The following is a 9,865-nucleotide window of genomic DNA, read 5'->3' as shown; positions in this document are numbered from 1 at the left end:
AAAGAACAGAGTACCGTATGTTCTCACTCATAAGTGGACCTTGAACAATACTACAAGAAAGGGACTGGCAGCAGTGGGACACTGTCGGGAGGGGTGGGATGGGCAGTTGAGGGAAACTGCCGGGGGGGCGGGGCACACCTCATCCCCCAGGGCGCCTGCATGATCAATGTTGGTAGACCCACCCTGACTTGCACCCCACATCTTTATAACAAAAAAGAAAAATTTTTAAAAATGAAAAAATCTTAAGCACTATATTTACAATGCAAACACAGTGATACAGAAAACAGACAATACATCATGACTTGTTAGAGTTTATTCTAGAATTGCAACTTATCATTCAAAATAAATCAATACTTGGGAGGCTGAGGCAGGAGGATCTCTTGAGCCAGGAGTTTGAGACCACCTGGGCAATGTAGCAAGACTCCATCTCTTAAAAAAAAAAAATCAATCAATTAATTTCTGCCTAACAAAAGAAAAAATAAGTACATTTCAATAGATGTAGAAAAAGCATTTGCTAAACATTTATGATTAAAAGACAAACTCTCGGGAAACTCAGAAGGGGATTTCCTTGATTTAATAAACGGTGTTTACAAAAGAACCTTACAACCATCATTGATAATAATGGTGTCACCATGACTATTTCACCGTGGGGTCTAGTAATAAGGTAAGCATGCAGACTTGAATCACTTGTACTCAACATTGCACTGATGGTCCTTGACACTGGAAGATGAAAAGAAACAAAAAATGTACAGGGGTTAAAAAAGCAAACAGCCACATGCCTGCCCGTAGATGCCGCGGTGGCTGTGTCTGCTGTGCCCTCTGTGATCCCAGCCCCTCATGTGCGTCCACTCTGGGTAACCAGGAGGTTCTGCACCAGACGCTGCCACGACTTGGGTCCTGTGTGAGGGAGCGGGAGGGCAGGGAGCACCAGGAGTGTTTGCTTGCATCTGGGAGCTTGATGAGACCCAGAACCATGCAGCTGGGGCAGCCTCTTCACAAGCACACCAGATTATTTGTTATGTGGAGGAAAGCTACAACTGTGAGGAAAAGGTTAAAATGAAAGGAAGCAGTTGCCACCCGGTGCTTCTGCACTCCAGGTCACCTCACTTACCTGTCAACATGTGGTGCAACAGAGGACTGGGCTTCTTAGACTGCCCGCTCTCTTCTACCCTCCGCCCGTGGTGGAAATGCCATTGTTTTAGTTTCTCAGTTTTTGCTGTAGCAACAAATTAAAGAATATGTATTTAGATATACATTTGGTCCCTCAAATACAACAGAATCTGTGGCATCCCATCTTGAGAAGACGATACTGGCATACGAATCCGCCTAGCTTTCTTGGTATTCGAAGAGTATATACATATTCTTAGCTTTCTGCTTTCTTGGAGTTTCCAGTTGCCTTCTTTTTTCTGACATTGTCTGCTTTTATTGTGTTCTTACATCTTCCAGAGTTTCAAGCATCACCTGAAAACTCACTGCTGGGAGCCTTCTTTGTCCTGTTCCGCTCCAAGCAATGTCTCCCTAAGCCTGGAGTGGAGCTTTCATTCCCAGGCTTCCATAACTGCTTTCCTAAGTTTGCTCTGGTGTCTCTTGAATCACAGGTTCCTCTTTCCTTCCTGACTCCCTTGCTTTGTTAGAGAACATCTTCAAATAATTTTTCAAGAAATGATGACTGTGAGAGAAAATTTTCTGAGTCTTTTTATGTTTTTTAAAAGTGCCTTTAATCTGTACTCACATTGGATTAATAATTTGGCAGGGACAGAATTCTAAGCTGAAAATACTTTTTCTATCAGAAATGTGAAGACTTTGTATCATTTTGGGGGAGCATCCAGCGTTGTTAAGTAAGATGAATGCTTATGTTTATTCATTTGCAGATAACCTTTTTTTTTCCCCTTGGAGTTTTTAGGATTTTTTTTTTTTTTTTTCTTGGTGTTCTGAAATTTCACATGACCCTAGGTTGGGTCTTTTAAATTCACCTTATGATTAATCTTTTCAGTTTAAAGAACAAGTTCTACTTTAAGCTGTAGGCATGCTTTTAATATTCTTTGATAACATCTTTGATAATTTTTTTATAAGTTCCTCCATGTTTTCAGTTTTCTCTTAGAGCAAAATTGTTATTTGGATATTGGAACGCTGAGATCAATTTTCCAAAGAGCTTACCTTTTATCTTATATGTTATTTCCCTTTTTATTTTATACACTTTTGGGTATACTTCTTGTTTAAATCCTTTATACATAAGACATTCTTTTTTCCAACTCTTTGACAGCTGTATTTGGAGTCATATATTTTAGGAGAACTTCAAGCTCTCCTTACTGAATCTCTGACTTCTCCTCCCTGGGTAGATTGTTCTTTCTATACGTGTGATATGTTGTTCCTCTCTTTGAGGATCCTCATTAGGATTGCTTCATTGCGTGAAGGCGGGAGGTGGGGACTGAGGATCCCCGCCTCTCCTTGAGGGAGACGACGCAGGGCCGGGAGGAGAAAGGCACTTCCAGGGGGACTTGCCGTTGGGCCATGTTGGTCTTCCGTCTTTTGCTGCGTATCTCTGCCCTGGAGACTCACGTTCGCCGGTCTGTGGTTAGCGGCGAGGCTGCGGTGGGGAGGCCCCGACCAGCCTCACACGGGGCTGAGGGAAGCGGGTCTCACACCGGGCCGGAGCATGGCGGGCGCTTTCTGCGAAGTCAGCAGCCGGCCTGCCGGCTCCCAGCCGGCTGCCCGCCGCAGGACGTGCACCTCGGCGCCCGCCGCGCCCCCTCCCCGCCAGCCCCCCGCCCCGCCGGATGCCCTGTCGCCACTGGACTGCGGTTGCGTCCCGACCCTGCACAACTGTGGACAGCGCTCCTGGCTTTTCAGCTCTCTTTCTCTCGGAGAGAAACGGTACAACCCGTTGCTCTTCTGTGCTGGAACCTGAATGTCCAAATTAGCACTTGAACTTTGTTAACTGCTTTGCCCACCAGCAGACAGCCCGGCATTGTCCAAAGTTCCAGTTTGCACAGGGATCCGGCGAAGGGGGCTTCCTCTTGTGCCACCAGTTCTCTTGCCAGTAGCTTGAGGATTGTGACACCACGACTTTAACTGTGTTCCTGGTGTCCTTTTGTACAAAAGATAGACTATTTTGCTATGGGTTTTGCATTGTTGCTCAATTCTGTTTTAAAGGGCTCCCCCATTTTTATTTGCTTCCTGTAATTTTTGTTTAGATCCTTTACACATAAAGACTTTTTTTGCATGGTATAAGGAAGGAATCTGATTTTGTTCCATTTGGATAGCGAATCCCTCCAACATCATGCCTGAAGCATTCCTTTTCCCACCTGATCTGAAGTGTCGTTCACTTGTATCAAACTTCCAGACATGCACGGCTTTTCTTGGCCCTCTGTGCTGTCAGGCACCGACACCGTTGTGCTCGATGACTGACATCTGTCTTCGTAACTTACAGGGCAGTCTCTGCAAGACTCTCTTGGCTGTGCTCAAACCTCTGTAGCCCCACATACATTTTAGAATATTTTTTTCATATTCCACTTTAAAAACTATAGCAATTTAATTGGCATTGCTTTCAACTTATAGCCACTTTAAAATGGTAATTCTTTTATCCATGAACATGGAGTATCTCTTTATTCATTACTCCTTTAGAAATGTGTTCCTCCATGAAGCTTAAATACAAGATCATTCGTAGATGTAGTTTCTGCTGTTATTGCACATGGGGATCTTTCTTTCAGTTTCTAATGTTGGTACATAGACTTGAATACGTTTAACCTATTCACCAGTCATGCTGAGCTTTGCTTACTAATTCTAATGATTTTCTTTGGTTTCTAAAAGAGATAGTACTGTTTAGAAATTATGGCAAATATGCATGCTCTCACTCCTAAGTGGGTCCTGAACATTCACCATAATACTATAAGAAAGGGACTGGCAGTAGTGGGATACCGCTGGGGGTGGGGGGACACAATACCAATAAGGGCACCTGACCTCAGACCAGGGAAAGCGGGGACCAAAGGGAGGCCCGAGCTTCACCTGTACAATGACTGCTTGTATACCTCATCCTGAACTGTACCCCACATCTTTGAAATAAAATAAATATAAATCTTAAAAATTATGGTAGCTAGACCTCCTCCTTTCTAATACTTTAAAAACTCAGTTGTATTAAAAAGAAAAGTACTCCATGCATCAGTACTTCCAGGACGATACTTGTGGTGCAGATCGTTTCACCCTTTCTAAGTCTCCAGCTTGAGCTAATGGAAGGCGATGAGGAATGCCCAGAGGTCTGCATGCTTCGCAGGGCCCAGCAGGAGCTCAGCAGGCCACTCGGGTCCTCAGTGCCCCCGCGGCAGCAGCGCCCGCCGGATGCCACGAAGCCACCTTGGAGTCTGGATGGGGAAACTTGAGAGCACTGTGTGCTTTCCGAGTATGCGTCCCAGGGCCAGGGCATCACGTGTCAGAAGGCCACGGGGTCCTGGTTGATCCTGTCTGTCAGACTCAGCACACACCGCCAGCAGGGGTCCTATAAGTGGCCCCAGAGCTTTCTGTGCTCCTGGCAGCAGCTCCCTTACCCAGCCACCACCCGCCCCCTGCCCCGGCAGGGATCCCTAGAGCTGCACATGTTCTCGGGTAGGGATGCTGATTCCAGACACGCCGGCACCCTTGCTGTCAGAGCCGGCCCACGCACTTTCCAAGGGACAGGCCTGGACCTGGCTATTCCCTTTACCCAAGAACTCACCCGAGCCCCATCTATTCCCATCCCCACGGTCCCGGCCGCCCAGGCAGACCCAGAAACTCAACACTCTCTCCTCCAGCCTCTCATCTCTTACCAACACCCTCACCACAGCCCCCTTCAGCAAAATCCCCCAATTGCCCCTTTGCTGGTGGAATGTAACAACTGCTTTCTTTCTTGCTGTGCTGTGTGCATCTATGTCCGATGGCATCTCTTTGGGCTCCTCTCCCTTCCCCAGTACTGTCTATGGGATGCCTGACCCCAGAGGCCACATGTCAGAACATCGCACGAAACCGAGACGGAACTAGACGAGGAGTGGACCCCAGCCCCGACGGAGCCCTGGGCAGCGACCACACCTGGTTTTGGCTACACAGGACACATCGGCTATGTTCTGCAAAAAAGGGCCATTAACAAGCAAAGGCAGGCGATGGGGCTGACTTGGGTGCTGGCAACCCAAGTGGTCACTGCGGTGAACACCTTTCCATCCCCGTTTTTCGTTTCCGAGTAGCTTCCCACTGTGTGAGTCTTGGTTGGGAAGACCTACTGGTGAAGCCGAAGGGGCCAGACTCTGCCTGTCTGTCGTCCTGTTGTTGACGACCCGGGGGCAGATGTCCCCAATCACCCATGCACACAGAAGCATACACACATGCAGGCACATGCGAGCACACACCCTCCACACTCTGAGATTCGCTGCCTCCCTCAGGAATGGCTGGAGAGTTTTCCAGGTGGTGGCCACCTGTCCAGGGACAGTGACACGGCACAGCGGCAGCGAGTGGGGGAGCCGGAGAACGGGGTGACCCAGCAGAGCCAGGACGGCCCAGTCCCGCCCTCCGAAGCAGGCCTTGCTGGCCGCTGCTGCCCTGGGTCCAGCGAGTTTCTCCAGCCCTCCCACGGACTCGGGGCTGACCCGTGCCCTCCCAATAGGTCACTCTTTGAGTTTCAGTCAGCATCGGCTCCTGCTGCCCGTGGGGAGGAACGTCAGCTCAGCAGGGTTTCATGGTGGCCAGCTCCAGGGGCGCCACTGCCACGATGAACTGACAGCAGTCCCAGAGTCACGCCGTGCGGTGCCACAGGACTCACCCACGTGACGGCAAAAACAACGAATTAGTGTGTCAAAAGCGCGTGGCACAGAAGAGGAAGATAAAAAAGTGTTCACTTTATTTTATATTTGAAAAACAAAGCCAGCGTGTGGTGACCCCACCCCTGGTGGTGGGCTTTCTAGGACCCCACACTTGCAGTTAGTCCTTTCTGCCAGTTGTTAGAAGGTGCCCGTGGGGGCCAATTACCCCCTTTTGCACGTCACTCTTTTTGTCTGACAAACAGCCAGTGATGCCCACTTCACGGGCTTGCTGAGGTCAGTCACACAACGCGTGCCCGGCACGGAGTAGCATCTGTGTATCGCCAGCCCCTCCCCGCACTGATGAGACTGTGCTCCCCGGAGCCTTCCTGCACGCACACTCTTTACCAAAGCGAGCCCGTCTTCAGTTGGCGCCATCGCCCCAGCTGGGCTGCACTCGGAAGCAATATGACCGCAGAATGCTTGGCCCAGCACTCCTGGCCTCCACAGCCACGATGCTCGCGCAGTCACCTCCCACATGGGTGAACCCACTGCAAAGAGAGGGGCAGCTGCGCGTCAGTCTGGGAGAAGACACGCACCCGAGTGGCCGAAGCCTCTTCGTGAAGACGCAACTCGACCTCCCACACCCAAGTGGCCGAAGCCTCTTCGTGAAGACGCAACTCGACCTCCCGCACCCTCATCCGGCCCGATTCCCATCTCCTGCTGCTCCGGGCTTCGATCTGAGGACCTGAGTTCACTGGCAACAACTGGCAGACATGATCATGTTCTCGGGTGACAGTATCAATTCTGGGCCTTCCCGACAGCAGTACCCACATCACAATGGTCCCAGCTAGTCTAGAAACCTCTCCCAATAGAAGAGAAGGGGCATCTAATTTAATCAGGGCAAGTCTGAGCCACTTCCCCAGAAGCCCGCCCACTCCTGACGGGTCCCGATCAGTCTCGTGCTCTTGAGCGATGCAGACGCAAGCACAGGGCTGATGCGACGGCCGCTCTCCATGAGGCCAGAGCTGGGAAGGCCACATGCCTGCCACGCACAGCAAAGAAAAGGGCAGCATAGCCAATCACCTGGCCCATCTGTGGGAGCCCCCCAGCAAATGATAGCAGCCCTCGAGGACGGGGAATTCATCCTCCTTATTCCACACGTAGACTCGCAAAGAGAGGTCGAGGGAAGAGGTGACCACTCGGCTCGGGTCCTGGAAATGAAGGGTCAAGTGAGGTGTTGGCGACTCCTGCAGGTGGAGAGCATGGTGCGGCCAGGCGTCAACTCACCACCCACAGGGCCGTGATGGGCCTTCGGTGATCCTGGAAGGCTGCCAGCTGCCGGCCGTGGATGGTGAGCTGCACCAGCCGTGACTCGGAAGCCAGCAGGAGCACCTGGGAGCCGTGGCCCTTCATGAGGTGAGGAGCCGGCATGCTGTCTGGCAAGAGGAAACGGGCGACCTGTTGGGCTTTAAGAACAAAAACATGCAGACGGCTTGTCTGGGCAGACACATGCCTCTCCCGGGATGACGCGGCACGCTGAGAAGAGCTACGGGCCCGCCGTGAAGCCACACCCAGTCCTGACCCCTGTGCGCATGCCCTGAACCTCCAGACCATCAGCCCAAGGTACCGCCGATGACGCCTCCCATGCAGGGCCTTGTATGTGTGTGTGGGAGTGGCCAGCAGTGTCTGGCACATGTGCCACGCAGGCGCTGGGCTCCCTTCTTTCTATTCTCTCCCATCCAGGCAGAGAATAGATGATGAGAGGCCAGTCCACGGGAAGGGCATGACATCAATGACACAGGCCAAAATGACCGCTGAAACACTGTGCTTCCCACGACATGGAACTCCTTGCTACCAGGACAAAAACCGCCTCTTGCAAAGCATTCGTGCACTCTCGCATCAGACAAGGGCCTGGGTGACACACCCTGCTTCCCTTTCTTCCTTGGCTGCCAGAAGGCTCAGAGTGAAATGCAGGGTCAGATGGTGACAGGAAAACACATGAAGATAACGCGGAAGAAGAAGGCTGAGGACCGCGGGAAGGCCTCCCCGGGCCGCGGGTCTGGGAACAGGGAAGGAGGCGGAGTGGAGAGGGCGGCAGGCCTCGCTCTCCTCCTGGGCCGGGAGCTCCCTGGAGACCAGACAGTGGTGGCTTTTCACGTCTGAACGCACTCCGTGCTGAGCACCGGGCCGCTGGCAGAGTCAGGGAAGGAGAGGCGGGAATGAACAGCAGCTGGAGGATCAGCCAGAGAGCGAGACCGCAGTGCGCGGCGTCCGGGGTCGGACTCCCTCCGGGCGAGGGTCCACATGAACAAGGGCTCCACCACCCCACAGGGTGTAAAGCCACAGACGGCCAAACCTTGGCTGGCCCGCCAAACCGTGACATTTCACACCGAGGAGACAAGACGGCCCAGAGGAAGCGTGAAACCCAGCGGGAAGCACATGCAGCCCTAGAGGGGGCCTGCGGGCTGGCACGGGGTCCTTACCCAGGACGTTCACTCTATTCCCGGACTTCTTGGCCCTGAGGTCGTAGGTGGTGACAGCCAGCTGCGAGCCAGTGTCAGTTTTGTGCATCACCATCAGCCTGGCCGTCTCGTCGGGGGCCCAGCAGACTCCGGAGCTCGGCCCGGTGGGGAGGGCCGTGGAGGCGGGAGGCTCGTCTTCCAGCGGGAACAGCAACGAGTGAGTGTAGAACACCTGGGAAGCGGCCCAGGCCGTCACGTCGCAGGCAGGGGGCCTCAACGTGGACGCCAGGAACACTGCCCTCCCTGTCCCACACCCGCCCGTGGGGCCTTGGGAGAGCCTGCCACTTTAGGATGCTCCTTCCCAGCTGAGACACCGATCGGGGCACCATCGCAGCCCATGTCTGACCCCACTGGAAACGCCTCGGCCGGCCCACCCGTGAGGCGGGGTCCTATGCGAGGGCAGCACACTTCTGCCTTGAGCAGCCGCGGCCACCACTGGCTGCAGGCCCAGCGTCTTCTGGCGTGTTCCTCTCCCACCTCCAGGTATCTCCCTAGAACTCTGGAATCGCGTTTTCGTCGCGTCCAGGCAGCCCTTCCTGTGGCCTCTCTGCACCTGGCTGCCCTTCCCTGCCCACTTGCCTGCCTGCTACCAGGTCCCTGGGCGCCTGGGCACTCTCCCCCTCCCCCCCCCATGACCATCACCCACTCTGTGTTTCACTTGGGTCTCGCTTCCCAAATCAGATGCTAACACTCAAAAGGTGCCACAGGCCCAGCAGATGGCCGGGCGTCCCTGCGCCTGTGCGTCGCTGGAGGACCAGGCCGGGCCGCTCTCCTTGCCAGCCCTGCCGCCCCGCCCAGAGCCCACAGGGTCACATTGCCTCTGTGAGACCCCCCACCCTCTCTCGGGGCCCACTGAAGCTCTAAATGGCCCCTGAACGTTCACCTCCAGGAGTTCCCTACAGCCCAAACCCTTCAAAGGTGAGCCCTGCGGCCGGCCCTTCCAGCCCCAGGGCAGCGCAGCACCTGGAAAGAGCACAGCCTCTGGGCGGGAGCTCTGAGGACACGTGCCACGGGGCTGCGGCCTCACTCAGCCCGACCTTCCCGCGGGACATGGGAGCAGCAGGACACGGCCCTCAGGGAGCCGTTACCCAAGCTGCTCCCTCCAGACCCAGGGCCGGGTCCTATGCCAGGGCGGCCAGCTCGCAGCCCCAGCCTCAGGGCTCCTGCATGACCCAGGCCCCCTGGGGGGCAGCACACACTGACCTTTGGGCCCAGGTCTGAGTTCTGTGCAGACACGAACACCCACTGGTGGTCAGGGGAGCAGGCGAGCCCTACAGAGCCGGCTGGGAACTCGGTCACGCGGGAGACCACATGCAGCCCAGGCACCGTCAGCGTGTAGAGGGTCCCCTGGGCGCAGGCCGCCTGCAGCAGGAACACGCAGAAAGGAACCAGGTGTGAGTGGCTCAGAGAGGCACCACGGTCTCCTTGCAGGCATCTGCGTCCTCACCTGACGGACGGACATAGCTGCTTCCCAGCCTCCCTCACGTGCACGTGCCAGTGCTGGGTGGCACCTTAGAAGAGTCTTTCAAATACGCATCTTCAGGACACGAAAGAGGAGGGGAGGGGAGGGGAGGGGAGGGG

General features: G+C 54.1%; 1 protein-coding gene across 4 annotated transcripts in view; it reads right to left on the bottom strand.

The window, feature by feature from the left end:
- Nucleotides 1-295: 295 nt before the first annotated feature.
- The window catches only part of LOC103275602 (F-box/WD repeat-containing protein 12-like), a 41,463-nt gene continuing 31,893 nt past the window's right edge, over nucleotides 296-9,865 (bottom strand). For 2 of the 4 annotated variants that reach the window (XM_008072998.2, XM_008072999.1), the window contains exons 5-9: nucleotides 9,488-9,646; nucleotides 8,246-8,456; nucleotides 7,050-7,228; nucleotides 6,846-6,973; nucleotides 5,838-6,310 (exon numbers count right to left, since the gene is read on the bottom strand). In XM_008072998.2, coding sequence (XP_008071189.1) covers nucleotides 6,184-6,310; nucleotides 6,846-6,973; nucleotides 7,050-7,228; nucleotides 8,246-8,456; nucleotides 9,488-9,646 — 804 coding nt within the window. In that variant the 3' untranslated portion in view covers nucleotides 5,838-6,183. Of the gene's footprint in view, nucleotides 430-495; nucleotides 721-1,111; nucleotides 1,217-5,837; nucleotides 6,311-6,845; nucleotides 6,974-7,049; nucleotides 7,229-8,245; nucleotides 8,457-9,487; nucleotides 9,647-9,865 lie in introns of those variants that run through there. The other 2 variants (XM_021706435.1, XM_021706433.1) reach the window with 2 other exon arrangements.

This window comes from Carlito syrichta, unplaced genomic scaffold (genome assembly GCF_000164805.1).
Source record: "Carlito syrichta isolate Samal-C Ts95f unplaced genomic scaffold, Tarsius_syrichta-2.0.1 Scaffold315590, whole genome shotgun sequence".
In the NCBI taxonomy this organism is placed as follows: Eukaryota; Metazoa; Chordata; class Mammalia; order Primates; family Tarsiidae; genus Carlito; species Carlito syrichta.
Note: the sequence above shows the minus strand (reverse complement) of the source record. Positions and strands in the feature narration are given on the sequence as shown.